General features: G+C 56.2%; 6 protein-coding genes across 6 annotated transcripts; 3 read left to right on the plus strand and 3 right to left on the minus strand.

Annotated features, from left to right (window-relative positions):
• Positions 1 to 271: 271 nt before the first annotated feature.
• On the minus strand, positions 272 to 6,092 carry GCG54_00007718 (putative D-lactate dehydrogenase; the record flags this gene model as incomplete). The annotated part of the gene is made up of 4 exons (XM_045407696.1): positions 272 to 1,057; positions 1,111 to 1,257; positions 1,310 to 1,801; positions 4,470 to 6,092. 4 exons carry the CDS (start codon positions 6,090 to 6,092, stop codon positions 272 to 274), a joined length of 3,048 nt encoding a protein of 1,015 aa, XP_045259431.1.
• A 2,408-nt stretch (positions 6,093 to 8,500) lies between these two features.
• On the plus strand, positions 8,501 to 11,149 carry GCG54_00007719 (Alpha-actinin-like protein 1; the record flags this gene model as incomplete). The annotated part of the gene is made up of 4 exons (XM_045407697.1): positions 8,501 to 9,057; positions 9,106 to 9,172; positions 9,239 to 10,218; positions 10,273 to 11,149. The coding sequence occupies 4 exons, from the start codon at positions 8,501 to 8,503 to the stop codon at positions 11,147 to 11,149; spliced, it is 2,481 nt and encodes an 826-aa protein (XP_045259432.1).
• Positions 11,150 to 12,112: 963 nt separating this feature from the next.
• GCG54_00007720 (uncharacterized protein) lies at positions 12,113 to 14,489 on the minus strand (the record flags this gene model as incomplete). The annotated part of the gene is given in 3 exon segments (XM_045407698.1): positions 12,113 to 12,319; positions 12,370 to 14,151; positions 14,169 to 14,489. The coding sequence occupies 3 exon segments, from the start codon at positions 14,487 to 14,489 to the stop codon at positions 12,113 to 12,115; spliced, it is 2,310 nt and encodes a 769-aa protein (XP_045259433.1).
• Positions 14,490 to 16,090: 1,601 nt separating this feature from the next.
• On the plus strand, positions 16,091 to 17,964 carry GCG54_00007721 (putative lipase atg15; the record flags this gene model as incomplete). Its single annotated transcript, XM_045407699.1, has 3 exons — positions 16,091 to 17,428; positions 17,515 to 17,735; positions 17,769 to 17,964. 3 exons carry the CDS (start codon positions 16,091 to 16,093, stop codon positions 17,962 to 17,964), a joined length of 1,755 nt encoding a protein of 584 aa, XP_045259434.1.
• A 1,495-nt stretch (positions 17,965 to 19,459) lies between these two features.
• Positions 19,460 to 20,574, minus strand: GCG54_00007722 (Kinetochore-associated protein MTW1; the record flags this gene model as incomplete). The annotated part of the gene is made up of 2 exons (XM_045407700.1): positions 19,460 to 20,446; positions 20,512 to 20,574. The coding sequence occupies 2 exons, from the start codon at positions 20,572 to 20,574 to the stop codon at positions 19,460 to 19,462; spliced, it is 1,050 nt and encodes a 349-aa protein (XP_045259435.1).
• Positions 20,575 to 21,095: 521 nt separating this feature from the next.
• On the plus strand, positions 21,096 to 22,357 carry GCG54_00007723 (uncharacterized protein; the record flags this gene model as incomplete). Its single annotated transcript, XM_045407701.1, has 2 exons — positions 21,096 to 21,173; positions 21,233 to 22,357. 2 exons carry the CDS (start codon positions 21,096 to 21,098, stop codon positions 22,355 to 22,357), a joined length of 1,203 nt encoding a protein of 400 aa, XP_045259436.1.
• Between the last annotated feature and the right edge of the window lie 63 nt (positions 22,358 to 22,420).

A 22,420-nucleotide genomic window follows, 5' to 3' on the forward strand; every position in this document is an offset into this window, starting at 1 on the left:
TCGTCATGACTCTGGCGTCATGACTTTGGCGTCAAAAGCAGCCTATGATATATTACAAAACAACACTTTCCCACGATGGCGGCCAGTCCATCGCGCAACCACCACGACCGCTGGATCCTCGATAAAATAATGTTGAAAGCAATCCGTCAACACCACGCAGCCGAATCAAGTCCGTGTATCCCAATACCTCCACCATTTTGTCTACAGCCGGGTAGGAATTTTGGTTGCCAGCGTCAACCTAGCACCATCGAAAATAAGGAGCCCGCTCCGTTCAAAATCTCGCCAGGTCGGCCCACTGCCTGCTTTGGAGTACATTGGCAATGTCTTGTCCCTTCGATGCCAGCCTCAGCTTGAAGCCTTCGCACCACATGATCTCCAGCTCTCCATCCCGCGAGGATGAGTTGAGCTCCCGGTAAAACTCCAAAGCCGTGGCGAGAGGAGCAACGAGAAGGTCGGGCTGTACTGTCGTGTTGAGAGCAAAGTCCAGTGCACGGCATACTCTGGCCGCGAATTCCCGACGCTGCTGATATCTCGCTAGATTGATCTGTAGATGTGGCGGCAGGTCCGGGTACATATTCGGAAAATCCTCGATTACTGGCTGAAATATGGCGTGGTGCAGACTCTCGATGCACCGATGGAGGAGCAACAGCGTCATCCAGTAGTACAGAAACATGACGGCGGTAATCCCGTCCTTGAAAGCGAAGTTGTCAGCAAAAGGGTTGGCGAAAGGAACCTGTTGTGCATCTTGATCGTCCGATTCTTCGATCCAGTACGCATACGGATGCTCAAGGGTCGGGGAGCGTGCGAATGTATGCCATTCCTCCAGTTGCTGTTCAACCTGCAAGCAACTGCTCAAAAGTTCCTGCGCTTTCAGTCGGCGTTGCAAAGTTGCAGCGAATGGGATGGTGCGGTCGACTCGGGCAAAGATGCCAGGCAGATGGACGATGACGTCGAAAAGTCTGTCAAAGATACTCTTGGGGTGCATCTCCCATGGGATTGTACACCACTCAAATGAGGATAAGAAGGTCGCTTTCCTATGAAGGAGGGCAAGAATGATCTTGTCCTACAAGTTAGCCGCTGGCGGTACAACAGTGCTTCTTGGTTCCTTACAGCATTACACCTGTACACCCTGACGAAGAAATGGTGATTCGGAAAGTACTTGAATTGTTCCGGCCCAAACTTCTTCACTACATCTTGGTTCTCCTGGGGTACGCCCCAAGGGGTGATGCCGTTCGTCACAAGATAAGCTGGGTTTTGCTGCTACATGTCAGCAGTCTTTTTCTCTCTGCAAATACTCAGATCCGCTCACCTCGAACAGAAATGCGCATATCCCGTCTGGTGGACCGGCGACGTTACCGGCAGGCAAGAGGCTAATCATGTTCTGCGCAGCCAGGTCCGTGTTGCCTCCGTTGTCCCAGGTTTCCACGTCGATCGGTAGGTACGGTGGAAAGGCAATGGGGAAGCTGAATCGATTGCGGTCCTCCTCGCCTCGCAAGACGTTCTGCAGCCTGGCATGCAGAGTCGCAATCTGCACCGAGTACACGATGCCATTCTCAGACAAGGAAATCAAGTCATCCCACGCGGGTGTTAGCGGCTCTGTTGGTGCGAGGCGAGGCGGCGTTTGCTCGGCAGCTTTTGCTTTCGGAGACTTCTTGGACGAGGATACCTGTCGGGGAGGGTGAGACGAGCAACGGCCGCCGTCGTCGATGGTTGCGGTGATGAATACCATCTCGCGCTCGTACCCAGCGCATTCGCGGCCGCTGTCGATGCATTTCCGACAGTACGGTCGTTCGTTGTCGCACTAAGGCAGTCATCGAGCCGTCAGCTGTTGTCTCTCCCAAGAGGCGCTCTTCAGGGTCTCTAAGGGCTTACCTTAACTCGCCGGGCCCTGCATGTCTCGCACCCCTTATACTTACCACGGACTCCAACCATGGTGACAAATCAAAATCTCAAACTTCAACGTTGGAAGATACGCAATGCCCATAGCTGGCCTAGCCTCTTCAAGGCGACGAACGCGGAAAGGCAGGCGCACGAGTCCCGGTATATATCATGCCCCAACACAGCCGCAGCGGGACGTCAAGAGGTCTCCCGTGGTCCAGGATGGCGGAGTGGGAGGTTCTTACGTGGGCGAGTGCCGACGTCTGTGGGACCGTGTTAGGCAAACAATGGTTCGCGGGATAACCTGGTGGATGGTGTGCTGCAGCCCTACCGAGTGTGGATCATGACGGTGTATGGACAGTTGGGAGCAAGGGAACTGAACACCCGGGACTGCTTGGGCGAATAAGATGGCTGCGGCTGCGTATGCAGGCAGGCCGCCCCGAGACGATCAAATATATGCCTCCCTTTGGTTAGAATCGGAGGCAGGGTGCGGGTAGATAGAGCATCACGATTGCCCCGGCCGAGGCACGATGAGCTTCGATTTGCGAGAACATGATGTTCCGGTTCTGATTCCTTGCATGAGACGGCATCGGCGGAGGCTATCAATCTAGTTCTAGTTTCGTTCCTCGATATCGAACCGAGGAGCGCAAATCCGTGGCCAAGACCGGGCCCCTGGATGGGGAAAATGATTGTATCAGATCAGTGTCTTTGAAGAGGGTGCCTACGCATATGCGGCGCGTGGGAATGCGCAAGTGTGGGAATCAAAACAATCACCCGGTGAAGGATGACAGCATCGACTGGCCAAGATTGGATCGTTGCAAGTGCGACCCGAGACTTGACAGGCGGGACTAACATCAAAAAGCAAACAAAAAGTGTAAACCTTCTCACCATGTCCTCCTCGTCCCCGGTAACTACGGTGTGCACGTCCCCCTTAGGAGCTGCCTCCGTAGGGCTGCAGACCGACGACAGGGGGCCGGGTTCGGAGGCCCCACGAGACATACGGGCCCTGGTTCCGGATTGGTCGCTCGGAGGCTGACATGGTGCGGCCGCTGAGAGTGCTGAGGGGAGAGGTTGGCAAGTCGCAGTGCCGCACTCAGTATCCTCAGTAAAGGGGCAAATGAGAGCTGAGCATGTAAGATTTCTGCCAGGGCACTGTCAGCCAGTCGGTGCGGAATGGCCGGCCGGGGGAACGACGTGGGTTCAGGCACCATCCCATCGAGACAAGGGGGGGAAACAAGAGAAACCGAAAAGCACTGCGGCAGCCGAGAGACACACGAGTCCCAATCCTGACACCGCCTGCCAGAACAGCAGGCAGGGACGATCACACCAGACACCAGAGACGCCGGTCTGCGGGTGTGCGGGGCTTCGGGTGTCGGCGACGGCGCGATTGTCATTGGTGTTTCGCCCTCACCTTGGGAGATGCTCGGGGCGGCCGTACCGTAGCCAATGGACGTGCTTACGTCGTTGCCCATCAATACTATGGTATGTGACTACTGTCCTTGGAACGTAGAGTCATCAGTCCCCTTCCCCTTCCCCTCCCCTCTCCCCCAGGGCTGGGAAAAGGGCTGAGACTTGTCCTCGGGACGCCATGGGGCCGCTGCGGTTGAGGCTGGGGGGACTGTTGAACTGGGGTTGACCGACTGATCGCATCACGTTTTCGTCAACGTCCGATCTTAGACATGTCCGATCCAAGTCAATCCCGTCCCCCGGGCATGGTTCGGCGCTCCGAGGGTTGGCGGATGATCGTCAGATTGTGATGGATTTGGAAATTTTTCATGGCTGTGTTCTTTTATTCCCCTCACGTCTCTCTGGTGATGATGATGATAAATCTAGTGTGCATTTCGTATGTGCCGTGTGATATCCTACTAAATCACGCTTGCCGAGGCACTTTCTTCTCCCTCTGTAAGACAAAAATCTCAAAATATGTCCCGATTGGGAGTCATGTCTTCTAAACCACCACGAGAGGGCGCCTTTGAGAGTGCGCAGTCAGTCATGCCCACACATACGCACACGAGCGCCGCGCGCCGGCACACACACACACCGACAGTCCCCTCGCTCACACGACACACCTGATTTTCTTTTCCTTTTACAAAACCACATTGCCTTCTTTCTTTCCAGATGGTGGTGGTCATTGATTGGCTGGGAACCCAGCCGGAGTCACAGGCGTGGGCTCCAACCACGCGTCAACAAACCGTTTCCAGACGTCAGGCCCGAAAGGCTAAGGCAGCCGGACTCGTCTCCGTCCAGGGATGGGGGGTATCGTTTCTTGGCGCCCTCTCAGACGTATTTGTAAGGGTTCATGATGCCGTTCTAATTGGCCCAACGTCAGCATTCCTTTCACACGCCAGGCAGGCAGGGCTGATGGGCAATATTTTCATGCGGGAGGGGAGGCAGTGACAGGCAGCATCGTGTGGGGGGGAGAGGGGGACAGCACACGGCGGCGGGGGGAGTCATCATCATCAGCAGGTGAGAGTCAAAGTGACAAATGGGGGTCACATTCTCAGTCTTACACGAACGGCACGGAAGGGTAAACGAGTCTGCCCCGTCGGGAAGAAGGAAGGAGAAAAGAAAGGAACCGAGAATCCGCTTACCGGGTCGTAGAGATTCTTGATCTGCTTCATCAGGCCAACCATGCTCTCGTTTCGGCTGTAGCCGATGAACGCCTTCTTCGCCACGCCCAAGCCGTGCTCGGCGCTGATGCTGCCGTTGCGCTCCTGGATCCACTCGTAGACGAACGGCTCGAGGACCTTCTCGATGCGCTTGTCGTACCGTCTGACAGCGACGTTGAGGTGCAGATTCGAGTCGCCCATGTGACCGTAGCCGACGACGCCGATGGCGGGGAACTCGTCCGTGTCACCGACCAGCCCGGCCGCCTCCATCTTGACCTTGGTGTCCTCGACGAGCTGGTAGAGCTCCTTGAGCGGGATCGACACGTCGTACTTGTACGTGCCGCCCCAGTGGCCCAGACACTCGGGGATGCCCTCGCGCCAGCTCCAGAGAGCCTTGCTCTGCGTCTCGTCCTGCGCGAGCACGCCGTCCTCGACGATCTCGTTGGTCATGACGTCCTCGAGGAACTTCTCCAGCTTCTCGTAGTCGTGGTCGCCGTTGGAACCGCTCGTCTCGACGAGGCAGTAGAACGGATGGTCGCCCTCCAGGGGCCGCTTGTTGCCCCTGACGGCGTGGACGAGGTCCTGGCTGCGGGCGTCCATGAGCTCAAAGGCAGACAGGATCTCGCCGAGCTGGCCCTTGGCGGCCTTGAAGGCCTGCTGGGCCTTCTCGTAAGACTCGAGGCCGAAGAAGGCGACGTTGACGGCCTGGGAACGCTGCGGGCAGATGATGGAGACCTTGGTGATGATGCCGATGGTGCCCTCGCCGCCGATGAAGAGCTGCTTGAGGTCGTAGCCCGTGTTGTTCTTGCGCAGGGTGCACAGGTCGTCGACGACGGTGCCGTCGGGGAGGACGGCCTCGAGACCGAGCACGTTGCCGTGGAGGCTGCCGTAGCGGAGCAGACGCAGACCGCCGGCGTTGGTGGCGACGTTGCCGCCGACGTGGCAGGAGCCCTTGGCTCCCAGGTCGAGGGGAAAGATGTAGCCCTTGCTGGCCAGGAACTGGTCGGCGACCTCGAGGATGACGCCGGCGTCGACGACGAGGGTGCCACTGACGTCGTCAAAGGAGCGGATCTGGTTCATGCGGCTCATGTTGATGACAATCTCGTCAAAGACGGGGACGGAGCCTCCGACGAGACCCGTGTTGCCGCCCTGGGGTACGACGGCGAGCTTGTGCTCGTTGCAGTACTTGAGGATCTTGCTGACCTCTTCTGTTGACGCGGGCTTGAGTACAAGCTGCGACTGGCCACGGTACTTGCGCAGCCAGTCCTCGTTAAAAGCCGCAAGGTCGTCTGCGGCGTCGGTGGTGACGCCGTCGACAACGCCGGAGGGGCCCAGGAGGTCTTTGAAGTAGGCGACGTGAGCATCCGTCACCTCGGCAAAGCGCGAATCCCGCTTCAGGTCCGGGTAGGCGGCAGCGGTGAGCTTGACTTCCTTCTTGTCCTGCGCGCATCTCACGGCCGTGGTCGAGAGACACCGGGCGGCTGCGGCGGTAGCGGCCGGGGCCGAGATCTGCCGCATGGCGGGATGCCGGCTGCCGGCGCTCAGCAGTGTCTGTCTCCGGGCAGCGGCCCGGAAGAGGGGCTGAATCCTTGATCTAGAGGCCATTATGACTTTGATGTGGCTGTGGGACACAAGGAAAGAAGAGGGGAGGGAAAGGGGCACCGAACAGCCGCACTCGGGGCTCTCTTGAGTGTCCTGGCTAGGTTTTGAAAGACTGAGGACCCAGCGGGTTGAAGAATTCAAAAAAGTTGCGTGAGGTTCGAGATTCGGGTGACGTTGGTCCCGATTTCGGCTTTAAGCACTAATCCCCTGCAGGGACAGCCAGTAAATAGTGCGGAATTGCCAACCCGATGGCGTCAAAGCCCGCTACAGCGCCTGGAGTGCTTCTGATTCCTGCGTGCCATAGATCAAGTGGTTCGGTGCAGCAGTCCCGACCATTTGGCTCGGTGAAAATGTTAGTTTTCGCCGTCGGCAAAAGTCTTGTTTTCGCCGAGGAGTGGAGGACCAACTGGCTTTCAGCATTCAATGGTCCATCGATCCGACCGGCTGTTTATCGTCTAAATATCTGGCTTTATTCGCAAGTGAATACCCCATTTTTGCCTCTGAAACCCCATTCCTGGATGACGAAATCCGGACCGGTGTGGTTCTCAATCTCGAATTCCCCAAAACGACGTCGTCTTAGTCATCAGCCTTAGGTGTAAGTAAGACTTGCGACTCGGTGCAAGCAACCCAAAAGAGGCGCAGCTCATACTTGACACGCCGCAAAAAAGATTCACAGTGTTTTGCCCGTTGATACAAAAGCTCCTGCATATTCAGGTTGTCTTATGTCTGAAGCCGTTTTCGAGATCGCTGCAAATGGGCTTGTCCTCTCGGGTGCCCACAGTCAACAGTGTTAAGCGAAGCCAAGTCGAGATTGGCGAGGTAGAATGCAACTGAACTGGCTCGTCTCAAAGACGATTTCCAACTTGCATCCGAAAGCCATGTAGCATTACACTTCAATCTTATCTGCTGAAGATTGCATCTAGCTCAGCAAGCACCATTCCAACAGAGGAAAAGTGCGAATTCCGTCTCATTCTGCCACCTGCGTGCCGTGCTGACAGATCTGGCCTCGGAATCGGGCTGCATGCCTTTTCTCATTCTTCAGACCAAAAGTCTGACCTCATCATTCTTCATCTCATGCTCATTGTCTCGGCTAGGGGCGGGACGTGTCGCAATCTGGCTCAGACGCCCGGCAAAATGACCCTCGTGCCTCTTCTTGTCCGCAGAGGCCACGAGACGGGTGGGCTAGCAGCAGCAACAGCATCGGCCATCTCCAGGCCTGTGAAACTAAAAGATTTGGGATCTGGGCAAAGTGTCCTTGCCAATCTCCGTCTGAGCTCTTTGACGCGGTCCTCGTCAGAGTACCCGCGGTGCATTCATGCGTCCTCGACCTTCTCTCCACCGCGCGCGAGGGTCTCTCGGAGGATTACAGCGGGAGGCCGGCGGCACGGGATAGACGACGTTGCGGGTAGAGGAACTGACCCCCGTCGATGGAATTTCGATCCTCGAGCGGTTCGCCGTTTTGTCGGCGGTTTCCCCCACAAAATGGAGAGTGGCTGAAGGGGAGAATGTTCCAAGAATGCAGACAGAAAAGCCAGAACGGGCCATTGAGGCCATTGTTCAAGGATGGGCAACTAAGAGGGCCCGGCGAATAGCATAAGACAGGAGCTGCAAGCCTCCCCCTATCTCTTGCAACTGCCTTATCCGCGACGACGAAGAGGCTTCGCGGCGGCCAGAATTGGAAGTCACGACCTCCATGGCACCCTTGGGGATCCCTGCCGATCAGCTTCAAGCATTATGGCATGCATAAGTGGCCTAGACAGTGGGATGAGGGGGCGGGCCCGTTGGCGCTGGGGGTGACGAGGGCGAAGGCGACAGTGACGACTCGAGCACTCGTCGAGGGCCGATTTAGCGGAGGGATCAACGGGGTCCTTGTGGGAGAGATGGGAGAAAGGGGCGCGTTCCTGATCGTGGAGTGGAGGGACGGGAGACAGGCTCTTGTTTCAGAAGGGATCTTGCGCCTGGGGGAGACCTCGCTCTGTTGGCGCCGCGCGACGTCTTTCGTCTGTACTTGAGAAGAGACTGAAGGCGTTGGAATGCGTTGGAGGGAATCCGATGAATGGTATAAACTGCGAAGTGTCCCCTACTGCGGTTTGTAGTGCGACTGACTCCCTCGATACTCTTCTCGCCGTTGCCGTGTTGCCAGCTTGTTTTGTTTTCAACACGCATTGAACCTGCTAACCAACCTTAGTGTCTTTTAGCTGTAAGTGACACAGACATATTCACCCACAACATTCCATTCACCTGCTAAAAGAGGCACCCTTAGAAGACGTCCAGAAGAAACGTTTCCCCCCCTCATCCTAGCAGACCGGCAGTTGGGCCGTTATCGATAAGCCACATCACTATCGAAATCCCGGCGCCTGCAGCGGACGAGCGCTGCCAATCGACTTAGCGAGCCACTAGAATCGCCCGAAATGACGTCCACCGGGGGAGGCCCTCAGGGGCAGCGCCCACTGTCAGGCTCGAGTCTGCCCGGCAACGTCCAGTGCAACGAGGAATTCCCCGAGTTTTGTTTACACGACCACTCGGCCGGCACCAAATCCACCACCGGCAGCCACACCTCTACATCTTCACCCGCCTCCACGACCCCGACCACACCGACCAACACCGAGCACTCGACTCCAGAAAAGTCCTCCCCCGACTCGCGTTTCCGTACAAACAGCTCCGCCAGCACCACCCCGAGCCCGCGAAGCCGACGAGACAAAAAGGAGTTGCATGCGCAGCGCCTGCAGAGATCTGGAAGCAGCAGCCTCGCATTAACTCGCAAGGAGAGCGTCGCCAAGAAGAACCGATTCCGCTCTGCCACCGGATCCTCCCCCGCCGATGCCCTCGCTGCCATTGAGCCGCCGCATGACCAGGGCTTGACGAGAATGGCGTTTGCTGAACAGCAGAAATGGATCACGGTCCAGCAAAAGACCTTTACCAAATGGTACGAGCCGGACCCCACCCCGAGAAAAAGGACCCTGGTTCTGTCCGTGGTGACGACGATCAGTGACTGACATGTGTGCTTCCTTGCCAGGCTCAATACCAAGTTGGAGGCTCGTTCACTCGAAGTCAAGGATCTCGTGCGTGATCTCAGCGATGGTGTAAGTTGCAAGCCCCTATTCCCAGAATTGCGGGGTTCTCTTGGTTAACAGAGATTGCTTGCGCAGGTTATCCTCATCCACTTGCTAGAAAGCCTGTCCAACGATACACTGGGACGCTACGCGGCGAAGCCGAAGCTTCGTGTTCAACGATTCGAAAATGTCAACACCGGTCTGGATTTCATCAAGTCCAGGGGCATTCAGATGACCAACATCGGTGCCGAGGATGTCGTCGACGGTAACCAGAAGATCATCCTTGGTCTGATCTGGACACTCATTCTGCGGTTCACGATCAGTGACATCAACGAGGAGGGTATGACAGCCAAGGAGGGCTTGCTCCTGTGGTGTCAAAGAAAAACAGCTTGCTACGACGAGGTGGAGGTCCGCGACTTCAGCGGCAGCTGGAACGACGGACTCGCCTTTTGCGCCCTGCTCGATATCCACAGACCAGACCTCATCGACTACGACGCCCTCGACAAGTCGGACCGTCGGGGAAACATGCAGATGGCTTTCGATATCGCGCATAAGGAGATTGGTATTCCTAAGCTGCTGGATGTTGAGGATGTGTGTGACGTTGCCAAGCCCGATGAGAGGTCACTCATGACCTATATCGCCTACTGGTTCCACGCCTTCTCTCAGATGGAGAAGGTCGAGAATGCGGGACGTCGCGTGGAGAAGTTTGTCAACAACATGGCTGGCGCTTGGGAGATGCAGAGCGCGTATGAGAGGCGCATGAGAGAGCTTCTGAGGCAGATCAGGGAGCAGGTTGAGAAGTGGCAGCAGGCTACATTCCAAGGAACGTACGCCGATGCCAAAGCCCAAGCCAACGAGTTCGCGGCGTTCAAGAGGGGCAAGAAGAGAGACTGGGTTGCCGAGAAGAGCGAGCTCGCCACCCTGTTGGGCAACATCAAGACGAAGCTGGGCACGTACAGGCTGCGGCCGTATGACCCCCCACCAGAGTTGTCGCTGGAGACGATGGAGAAGGAATGGTCGACTCTGGCGCAGACGGAGATGAGGCGAGCACAGCTGATCAACGAGACCATCAGAGAGTGAGTGTTGCATCTTTTCACAAGGAAACCATTTCCATACTAACTTCCTGACAGCATCAAGAACGCCCTCCGCAAATCTTTCGCCGACAAGGCCAACGACTTTGCCATGGCTCTAAATACCATGCAATTGGCAATCTCAGGTCTGGACGGTGATGTCGAGGACCAACTGCATCACGTCCGCAAGCTCAGCGACAACCTCCCCCCTCTCGATAAGTATCTTGACACTATTGCTGCAGTGGACGCCAAGTGCCAGGAGGCCAACATTGAGGAGAATGACTTCACCACTTACACCTACGATGAGTTGGTCTATGAGCACAGTCTAGTCAAGTCCTCAGTGCAGAAGAAGCTTTCCTTCCTCGACAACCAGATGGTCGCCCGCAACATGACCAACCTGACACCCATCCAGCTTGAGGAGTTCGAGTCTGTCTTCCGCCACTTTGACCGGGACGACACCAACTCACTCCAGGAACTTGAATTCAGCGCCGCCCTTGCCTCCCTTGGCCTCGTCTTCTCTGAGGATGAGATGCACGACTACTTCATGGATACCTCAAAGGGCCGCGACCACGTCACTTTCGAGCAGTTCATCCGCTTCATGGTTGACGTGACCGAGGATCAAAACACCGCCGAGCAGGTATTCCAGTCCTTCCGTGAGGTAGCCGACGGCAAGCCCTACGTTACTGAGATGGATCTCCGCCACTCCCTGGTACCCGACGAGGTCATCGACAAGCTCATTGAGATCATCCCACCGCACAACGGGCCAGACACCTCCGAGGACCGCGGCATGCCGCAGTACGACTACATCGCCTTCATGGAGAAGATGATCAACGACGAGAAGGAGGCTGGCAATGTGCCCATCGGCGTGCTCCAGGAGCGCACCAACCGCGCGAGCACGGTGCCGCCCAAGGACCCCAAGTTGAACGGTAACCACTAAACAACTCGGGGACGGAGAAAAATCACCAAACCAAATAAGTCAACAAAATCAAAACAACCACACAACGGACAATAATGGAACGGTCTGGGAGGCAGGGAGGCATATACTACTCTTCGGGTTTCTTTCCTATGTCCAAAATCACGCCCACTTCACACAAACAAAAACCCAAAAGGTACATATACCGCAACCACCACCATCACACACACGCAAACACACAAAACATCAGTATCCCTCCCTGGGCGAGGGCCCTCCGAACACATCCCCAGCTCCCGGGCCTCTGAAAACGGGTAAACCGGGGAAAGCAATAGGTGGAGAGAGGTTGGGGAAGAGGGAGGCGGGCGTTCAAGCATCGTTTCCACAGCATTGGTTGGGTGTTTAGGGCGCGAGCGAGTCTCTTGTCGTCGCAGGGAGCGAAATGGATATTCTCTCACTCCTTTTTTTTCTTGTCGTTCTGTCAGGTACATATAAAACCAAAAATCAGAGTAGAAACCCTTCATTTTTCTTTCTCTTTCTCTTCTTCTCCTTCGCTGGTGCCTCGGTAAATCATCATGACATGATGGCCGTGCCATTGACAGGGACGATGTTCATGTTTAATGTACGGAGAGGCACTCTTGCTTTGATCCCACTGGCGCCCGGGGATTTCCCAGAAAGCATTTCTCGCAGAAGATGTTTGCAAAGGTCATGCGGAAGCATCAGCACTTTCCCATCTTGATCAACCACGTAGGATGTGGGGTATGGCGGTCTTTCTTTTATTTCAAGCTACTTTGTAAAAACCCTATGTCTAGTAATAATACCACACGACCCTCCTTGTATAATTTGCCAGTGGTGAAGCGTCGCTTTACCTGCAGCCTTGACTGCCGACAGGTCCCAAAACAAAAATCAAAACGCCAGTGTCTCCGATATGCTGCCCTTGTCCCACTCGTAATGAACGCAAGTTGCCTTTCAAGGCGGCCACATGGAATCTCACTTCTGGCCCTCGAATGCACCCATATCCTTCAACGAGTTTGCCAGTCTCCTGTAGTCACGCAACAGCTCCAGTACTTCGTTAAGCTTGAGATCGCCCGCATTTTGGAGTTCCATGAAACGCTTGTTGGGTGGTTTGATCTGTGGCACTGGCTTGGAGGCCGGTGCTTGCTTAGGCGGCAAAGCGGCAGCGATGTCTGGGAAGGCCTACACCAAAATTAGTCTCGAATCCTGGCTGATGTCCATGGGAACCATACCGTTGCAAGGTCGACACCTTCGGCCGCCTTGGTCGGACCATCTTTTGGCGGTGACATCTCCTTGGCCACGACGGGCGTAGATGCAGTCCGACTAAGACCACGAATCATACCCATGCCAGAGAACCTGGAGAGCGAATTGCCAAAGTTGCGCACAGAGTCGAGTGGGTTTGAACCCGATGCCGGCGACGACGAGGGCAAACCCTTCTCGTCATTCTCTTTCAGCAGCGCAGCCTTCTTGGAACTACTCACACTGCGAGAACTATCGGCACTGTGGTCTCTGCTAGGTTTCCGTCCGCCGATGAGGTTCAACATCTTGTCCTCTCGTAAGGGAGCTCGACGGGTGGAGTCGGCATCCTCTGTACCGTGAATGGAACTAGCACCGCTCACCGAGTCCTCGTCCTCGGGAGGCGGGGTGCTGACCAGTTTCCTGGCATCATCAAGAGTCTTTGGCACGACTAGCCCCTGACCCGATTCTGTGGGTGACCCTTGAGACTCTCGCAATTTCCCAACGAGAAATTTGTAGCTATCACCCAAGCTGGTCGAAATGGTCTTGATATGCTGGTCAGCAGTGTTGAGAACAGCATCACTGGCAGCACCGATGGCTTGGGCAGGCGTATTAACGAGTTCACTCAGTCTTCTATTCCGAGCCTGAACTGCAGCACGCAGCCCGGCCGAGGCCGAGGGCGAAGCGGGCGGCTTCGTTGGGGTAGCGTTCCCAGTAGCGGTCTCCACCGTTGTGTCCGCTGTTACCGTCAAGCCGGGCGGGAAGGCCGGAGGAAACGTGTCAGCGCGGGGCGTCCCCGGCTGGCTCGGACCTTTTCCAGGACCTTGGGGTAGCTCATCCGCCCTTAGCGTGGATAGATCGACCGTCTCCAGAAAGGCAATGGCCGCCTCCAGATTGGTCAAGCAGTAGGCGGCCTCACCCGTCAACTTGGTATCCCATCTAAAGTACTGAATAAAGTGCAAGTCGCTTATGACGTTCAAGTGTTCAGGAGGAAGCGTGATGAGTGCGAAGATGAGCATCGGCATGATCTCATCCGCGGAAGCAGACGGATGGAAGTGCGCCAAAGTCTCGACGATGCTCTTATGAGCTGCCTTCAGATGGTGAAGCTTGCCAAGCGGATACCTCTTCTCATTCATCATGATGAGGTCTCTCCTGGCCTGCTCCAGCCACTTCTTGATTTCTTCGGTTTTCTCGACAGCCGCCTCAGGTGTCTGCGCCTTGTCGTCTCCAAGATCGATTCCAAGGTCCAAGGGCCCAATACCAACAAGGGCTAACGCTGCAGTCTTGGACCGCAGTTTCGCATCTTGCGCCTCATCTTGGGTGCTCTTGTGGCGATAAATCTTGTGATAGATGCCCTCACATAGCCTTCGCTCGACGGCCTCCTCAATGACTCCCCGCTTAGCCTCAATCGCCTTTCGAGCCTTCTTCTTGTTGGCCAGCTCCTCCGCGGTGATCATTTGCTGTTCCGGCTCAGCCTTGGGCAGAACTTTTGGCTTGTCCTTGTTGCCGAGAGACGCTGCCTTGGCTCGGAGCCTACTGGCTGTGGAGACCTTGGATGACGCGGACGGAGCGGGAGACGCCTCCCGGTTATGCCGGGAGACCAGCGAAGAAATGTGGGTGTTGATGTGTGTTGATGCGACTTGATAGAAATCCTGGAAAAGCTGGGAAACATTGTCGATGTTCAGTGGCGTCGGGTGATGTTTCGTGGTCAGCGACTCGACGAAGCTGTGCTCTGTCAGATCATCGTACTCTAGTTTGGAAGGCATCAGGTGCGCTACCTGTCAGTCAAGCTCACAAGCTCGATTGGCAACTCGCCCAGGTCCACAGATCCTCTGCCGTCGAAGCCATCGTCGTTATCTGTTGAGGGTCGTGTTTCAAAAGCATCTGGGGCCTCTGGTTCGTCTGCCTGTTTCGACTTGCTGGGGACGGCCGGCGTGGCCAACGGGTCGGGTGCAGAGCCATTCTGAAAGGTTTGGGCTCGTTTCGGTACTCTCAGAGGATCGCTATCTTCGCTCTGGCGAGTGAAGGATGGGGCTCGTATGGTGCTCGGCCGAGCGGCGGGAGACTTGGAGGGGCCGGTGGACGCCATGAGGGTTTCGACGGTGCTAGAAGCCATCTCTGTCAGCCGTGCAGATTGCAAGAGTACGAAAAGACGGGCCAATGTCGCGGGCTCAAGAAGTGCATACCTGTTGTCGTCAGGGCGGCATTAAGTATTGAGCCGGTCTTGAAACCCGATATCAGAGGAAAGAGATCCCTGGCGGCAGCACGCGGGACGGTTGAGTCGCGTGTGAGGCGGATTTATGCCATAAATGGAGCGGGTTGGCAGGGATAATGGATCGCAGGATGGCCAAAGATGGCAGTTATGTTTCTATTCGCATCTCTAACAGAATGATGTCAGGGCTTCTTTGCGATGGCAGCACGGCCTGCTCGGTGCCCGCGCAAAAGAAGCAAAAGCAACAAGGTGGAAGCCGATGTCTTTGCAGATGGAATGGAAGCTTCAGAGCAACATGAACAAGGCGACGTAACGCAAGCAACGGGCAGCTACTGTGGGAGCTTTCGTCCCCGCTCTTGTCTCATTGGAACACTAGAAAAGGTGGAAGGTGTCATCTGCAGACGGATCCGACCTTCATTGCATGCATGTACTGGGGAGCTACGGATAGGCATGACAGGGGGCTTGATTTGGGCAAGGCAGGGCGTGGGCGTGCTGGCTCTACTTTGTAGGCTACCTCACCTCGTCCAGGAGCCGCTCTACTACAGGGCGAATGATGCTTCACCGTCTCGTCCGTTTTGGTTAGGTTGGTACTTTCACCTTCTGACCTGGGTCAGACACGTCGCCCAGCGAGGGGGAACAGACAGACATGTTGCCATCTCGATCTGCTGTCGTGGCCGGCTCTGTTATTCAACACCTTGGGCACCATGCTATCTTCGACTCTGGCCCAACGCAGCAGACAAAGATTGAAGGCAGCCAAAGCTGCTTTCAAATCGTCAATGTGCCTACCCATCTGCAGGCAGTCCAGGTATTCCAATAAGGTGCCCCGGGGACCTGGGCGGTCTGGTCACCCGTCCACAACACTGCCTGCAGAATCCCGTGTCAAGCCCCGTAGACATCCACCTCCAGCATGAATACGCTTGATTTGCCTCGGGCTGTCAAAAATTACCTTAGGTATCCATGGCAGCTGCACCGCCCTGGGGAGCGCGACGGGATCGTCCAGTTACCGAGCGTCCGCTGAAGATGACCATGATGCCCCAAAGTGGCGGACACGAACGAGTGTCAGGCCTCCGACTGGCTGGAAATACAGAGGACATGCACTGTCTGAGGTGACCATGGTCACATGCTGGTGTGGGTTTCCCTGATTGCGCCTTATCAGGAGGCATGGTGCCTTGAGTACTGATTCAGGGGATCTGTTAACGTGAAAGCGGCGTGGATACGCTAAGATCTTAACAGAGATCTGGAGGCGGAGACCTGCCGGATACAGCAGTGGGTTATCAGGCCTGGTCTGAGCACCCTCCGCGACTCGGAGGCGACGTAAACACCCGCCAGTTGCCCACCTGATGCTGTCATAACGGGCACGCGAATCCTCTGCATCTCAACGTCGGCATCATTGATCCCGTCCGCCCTTCCCCAACCTCGGGATTCATATGTGCAACACCAGACTGTCGCCCGTCTTCGCCTGGCTCTCTGGTCAACCATCCTTCATTCTACAACAACCACCAAATATGCGACTAAAACTGGGGAATCGCGGCGCATGCACCTCTGCTGGCAGAGTCACGGCCCAGCTGCTCTTATCGTTCCTCGCGGTATCGCCAACCTTGACATACGCAGGGGAAGCTCCCCAACAAGAACAAGCAGTCCTGCCTCCTGGACCGTTGCTGCCGCCAACCACCCAACAACCCCTTTCAGACGAGCACCTGTTTACACTACGACACGTTTTCCATCACGGCACTTATCGCCATCCTGACTTACACCGACGGAGGGATGTCCGTAGCCACGCAAACGACGCCGAGAGCCAGGTGTGGCTGGCCGCAGAGGATGGCTTCGAGAGGGAGAGGGTCACGCCCCTGAAGGCTCGGAGCTCGCCGCTCAAGATAGAACGCTTGGTCGATCGCCGCCCGTCTGTTGTAGACCCCATGGTCACCGAAGCCCGACAGCGCGGCTATGTGAACATCATGTCGCCCTCATCCTGGACCACCGACGAAGTCCCCGGACCCAACATCACCGACAAGGCGACCGTGCTGAGTATGGCGATGATGGCAGCGAACGCGTACGTCGAGGAGGAGGGACAAGCGGACTGGGAAGAAGTCGGCGGCCCGTACAATAGGAGTGCGGACTTTGGATGGGAGACCGACGGTTTGCGCGGTCACATCTGGGCCGATGCGACGAACTCGACTGTTGTCATCGGACTGAAGGGCACGTCCCCCGCGGTTTTCGACGGCGATGGCACCACTACCAACGACAAAATCAACGACAACCTTTTCTTCAGCTGCTGCTGTGCTCAGCAAGGACAGTGGACCTGGCATCAAGTTTGCGACTGCGCCACGTCTACTTATTCATGCAACAACACCTGCGTCGTTCAAGCACTCAAGGATGAGCACCGATACTATACAGCGGCTAAGGAACTATACTCCAACGTCACCGAGATCTTCCCCGATGCAAACATTTGGCTGTCTGGCCACTCCCTGGGCGGCGCCGTTAGCTCCTTACTGGGGTTAACCTACGGTGTGCCTGTCGTTACCTTCGAAGCCGTACCAGAGGCGCTCGCTGCCGGCAGACTGGGCTTGCCAGTACCCCCAGGAGCCGAGCAGATGGTCCACCAAGCTCGTCAGAATACCGGTGCCTTCCACTTTGGTCACACAGCAGACCCCATTTACATCGGCACCTGTAACGGCGCAACCGCGACCTGTTCTTTCGCCGGATACGCCATGGAGTCCGCCTGCCATACCGGAGTTGAGTGTGTTTACGACGTAGTGGCCGACAAGGGATGGCGTGTTGGTATCGGAACACACAAGATTCGATCAGTCATCCACGACGTGATCGAGAAGTATGATGATGTCCCGGTATGCCACGCGACCCCCGAGTGCCGTGATTGCGTCAACTGGAAGATGTATGAGAGTAACGGCACCGAGACCACGACCACATCCAGGTCTTCGACGTCGACAAGGTCGACGACTCGCACTCGCACTGCTACATGCCAGACTCCTGGCTGGTGGGGATGTTTGGACGAGACGACGACTACGGGCGGTCCCACAACCACCACCTCCACGTCGACGACTTCAACTTGCAAGACACCCGGATGGTTTGGATGCAAGGACAAGACGACGACTATGTCCACTACGACAACTACTACGTCAACAACGACGACAAGTGAGTCTGCCACGACCACTTGCATGACACCAGGCCGTTTCTGGGGATGCAAGGACGCGGTCTCGACGACGGCCTCTCTACCTGTAACAACCACTTCTCATCTAATCACCTCGGCCCCTCCCGCGCCGACCGCAACTCCGACTACGGCACCCACCAAGGCACCTTCAGAGCCCGAATGTCGCAGAAGATACTGGTTCGGATGGTGCAAGGAGTGGGACCAGGTTTCTGAGGGTATCAGTGAGGAGATGTGATTTTTTTCTGCCCCTTTCAATGGTTTTGTATTACAGTCATTGGTGTTAATGGGAATGGGTTTGGGTCACGGGAGCATAACAATCAATCATCAATCAGCAGATAGGCGTTAAGTCACGAGAATGAAGTACATAGCAGCAGGCTCGCGCTAGCTGTAGATCAAATACAACGAGTAGAATCAACATCAACCAGAGGGTTTTCGTTCAACATGTCTAATGCGTGCTGGGCCATTCCACCAAACCAGTGATGGTGCTGCACAGCATCAGGAGTGACAGCTGAAGGAAGAGGGATGCTGTATTATTATAATGTTGCTATCATGCAAGCGATATTATGACCTTTCTCTTCATTATCACCCTTCTTGTTATCACCCTGGTCGTCCTCATTGTTTTTAGTACTACTCTCGTCATACTATCCGCCTGGATAGCAAAAACTCATGTAGAATGCTGTGAATCATTAAGGAGATGCTGCGAGAAGAAGAGGGCCTCGCTTGCTGTCTATCTCTGGCGGCCGTCAAAGCTCATGGCGACCTCAACCAAAGCGGTCAAGATGAGGACATGTGGTCACTTGGCTAATCCCACACACACTCGACCTGGACATTGCAGCAGAGCTGTGGTATCTGTAATGACCTCGGGAGGTGGCTAGGCGGCCGCGGTCTTCTTCATTCGAAGACCAGCGCCGCCCCTCCCTTATTGTGCACCCGCTTTCAATCCTTTCAACCAAGTCAGATGAAGTACGACAGGGGCTAGAGGTATGACGCCCTACTTCATTGATACGAAATCACGAACCTCAAGTGCAGTAGGTTTTGTAGGTTTAGGGGTTTGAGCCATGGCTGAATTACCCTTCTCGAGCTCATCTGGTATGTACTTGTTTAATCTGTTTCCTCCCTCCTCACACTTGACATGCCCGTTCGATTCGTGACGTCGTAACGTTTCTTGGTCCTTCCCGCCCGCCTGCGACGTATGACTCTACCGTCCCATTCCACTCCTTGACGCACCCGGACACCTAGCTTCTGACTGAGCGTTTGGACTCGATGTGGCCGGTGTCCAGAGTTGCATCCAAGTTCTAGAAGCTGTGGGCGGGTACGAGCTCGGTCAAGCTATAGGCGGTTCGACGAATCTCTGAGACTGGCAGCTGCCCAGGTTACTCGAAATGATGCTTTGCCAATTCCTTTTGTGTAGATCCTAGCAGCAAGAAATGAGCAGGGGACCGTCGCGGTGTCGGCCCACAGTCCTGTGATTGACGAGCCTTCAACACCAATAATGGTGTCCGGCTGTGAAGCGGCTAGGGCAAGGTACTTCTTGGCCTCTGAAGCGCTCAGCGTGTGTGCTCTGTATGTCGAGTTTCATCTCTCGGAGGCGTTGCTAGTGTTGCTATAGCTTGCTGAGCATAGAAAGATAGTGAAGAATTGGCGCCGTATTTCTGTCGTGGCCTTGTTTGAATAACAATCCCATCGCGACTCAGACGAGCTGAGTGAATCATGACTCGTCCATGGCGTCCGGATCGTCTTGTGCAGCGGGCTCACCTGAGCCTCCCCCAAGAGCTGCGACCACGCTTTCAAGTCCCTCAACTTCGCCCTTGGCAAACTTTCTTCCTTCGCCTTGCCACTCTCCGTCTCGAACTTCTCCGTCCTTGCCCAGTTCGAGGCCCCTGACACTCTCAAGATGCTTCCTCGTTTCGCCTTCGACGTACTCCATTCTTTCCCGCCTCCAGCTCTTGTTCTTCTCTGCTCCTTCTTCGGTGCTGGCTGGGTCCTTCAGGTCAGGCATGATATTCCTCAGCGAAGTTGACAGAGCCCGCAACGCCTGCAGCTGTGACAAGTTGAACGCTGTAGTGGTCGTGATCGGCGTCTTGGCGTCCGCCCCTGTCAAGTCACCCTTATTGTGCAAGAACTGGAACGGCGCCTTATCGTCCGCACCCTCCACCTTGACCTCCGCAGCTCCCAGCGAACTCCTGGCGCCGGTGGGCTTACCGCCGACAACCTCCTTCAACTTCGCCAGTAGCGCCGCGTTCTTGGCCTGCTCGGCGTGAAGCATGACATTCAGCCGTTGGCTGGCCTGCAGCTTCCGTCTCAGCGCGTCGACGCTCTCCCTCGTCGGTGCGTCCTCGTGTGCTCCTGCCGTAAAGTCGAGACCGTCGTAGTGGGCCAGGCGCATCCAGTTCCGGTGGCTTGGTTGAATGCCGAGAATATTCTGCATCACGTACAACTCGTATTTGTCAAAGTTCTTGTCGATAGCTGCGCATAGTAGCGTCTCGAGCTTGTGCACCCCGTCAATGATCTCCAGCTTCGCCGTCTCCTCGACATTGGCCTGCTGTTCAATTGAGGCGGCCTTCTTTTTCTGCTGTTTGAGTGCCTTTTCGAATCCGAGGGCCTTGGGTGGCGCTTTGGAGAGGCCCTGCTCGACACGGTCGAGGGTCTTGTCGGCGACTGCGTTGACGTTGTTGATGATGCTGTCGAGGAGCGACTGCGCCGTAGTTAGCCTCACAATCACCCCAAGATGCGCTGACTAGGAATCAGAAACCAACATACAATCGGCGCGTATCCGAGGTGTTCAGTCAACAGTTCGACGTCGATAATATTTCGTTGCGCCATCGCGGGCTGTTGGGCTGCAGTCAATCGGCGGGGTTGGTCGCAGTCGGGTAAGCAGCAACGATGACATGCAAATCGAAGACGCGACCGACGCGACGAAAGTCAATATTTAGTCCAGGCCCAGGGCGCTGCTTCCTTCAGCGGAGGGGCGCTTTTTCGCGCCTGAATCGCAAGGCGTCCAGCACGATTTACCTGCCCGCTGACGGCCCTGCCAGCGCCCGACTGCCCGTTATCTTAGCGGCCCAATGGTGACCGGGGCGGGGGCGTCCACTCCCGCTTAGTGTCACTGCCACACCAGCCGACGTCACGCAGCGAACCAGGATGCAGCGCTGACGAAGAGCCACCGCTGGAGACATCCATGATTGAACCTCCACCGGAGACGCTTTTACATTAATTGCACAACCGGACACGCCTGTCTCTCCTTTTCACACCGCCCGAAACCCGAGTCGAACTTCTTTTTTTCTTGGGTGTTCCCCTTTTTATCGAACCTTTTTTTCGACGTTCGAGAAAACGTGTGCGGCACAATGTCTTCAGGACTCGGCAATTTCATGAAAAATGGGTGGCATCCTGAGAAAGAGGGAACTACGCTCAAGGGCCAAGTGGTGCGTTCGGTCAATCATGGCAGAAAGCACGCAATCGATAAGCTGACGGAGAGAGACAGAATGGACTTTTGGGCAGGAATAAGGAGAAGGATCGAGCAGACCACGTCGCCAGACCATTATCGTCTCTACAAGATCCCTCTTCCTTTGCACCGCCGCCGAGGAGAGATCCACGCCAACCTATCCCGCCGCCGCCTCCACGATCGAGTGCAACGTCGCCTGGTGTGCCGCCTCCGCCTTACGAGGACAATCGCTACGCCCAGCAACAAGAGGAAGAGGAGGCGCCTCCGCCACAGCCATTCCGGGTCAACACGACGGGTTTGTCGACTTCTCACCTGCCCCCGCCGCCGGGACGGAAAGATGGTGCCGACGGAAGGACCCCCGGCCAGGCGGCAACACGGCCACCGCCGAGCCTGCCACCTCGACTTCCACCTCGAACACCATCCGCAACCTCGGTAGCTACCGCGCCAGCATCACCCGCACCTCCTCCAACATCCAGTGGCGGGGGATATCTCAACCAGAATGCACTGAACCGGCTTGGATCCGCAGGGGTATCGGTACCCGCCCTAGGCATTGGAAGGCCGGCCCCCCCCGATCCCCCGTCCCGCTCCAACAACAGCAGTCCTGCGCCGCCCCCGCGGTCAGGGGCTTTCTCGCCGCCTAGCACCGGACAGATGAACGAGCTGCAAAACCGCTTTGCGAAGCTAGGCAAGAGCTCAGGGCAATCAGCCAGCCCGCCGCCAACGGAGGGGACTACAATGGAACAGAAGCAAGCAGCTCTCCGCACGGCGTCTAACTTCCACAAGGACCCGAAATCAGTGTCAATGGCAGATGCCCGCTCTGCTGCGTCCACATTCAACAACTTCCGTCAACGACACGGAGAGCAGGTCGCTGCCGGCGTCAAGAGTGCGAACAATCTGAATCAGAAGTACGGCATTGCCGACAAGGTTGGGAAGTATGCCGGGCAGGCCAGCGGGCAGCAGCAGCAGCAGCAGACGGGTAGTTCAAGTGCCGCATCCACGCCGTTGTCTCCGCCGCCCGGACTCGTAAACGCTCTAGGGAAGAAGAAGCCGCCTCCGCCTCCGCCACCAAAGAAGAAGCCTCAGATCGGCGGGGCACCTCAGCCGACGCCGCCCGGCGATGATGAACCCCCCCCGATTCCCTTGGCTACCAAGCCGACGTTCTAGAGTACTGCGCATTGGATAGAGGCGGGGTTGTTATCATTACATAAGGCATGCATTTGTGGCGTT

This window comes from Colletotrichum gloeosporioides (genome assembly GCF_011800055.1).
Source record: "Colletotrichum gloeosporioides strain Lc1 chromosome Unknown consensus_77, whole genome shotgun sequence".
Classification (NCBI taxonomy): Eukaryota; Fungi; Ascomycota; class Sordariomycetes; order Glomerellales; family Glomerellaceae; genus Colletotrichum; species Colletotrichum gloeosporioides.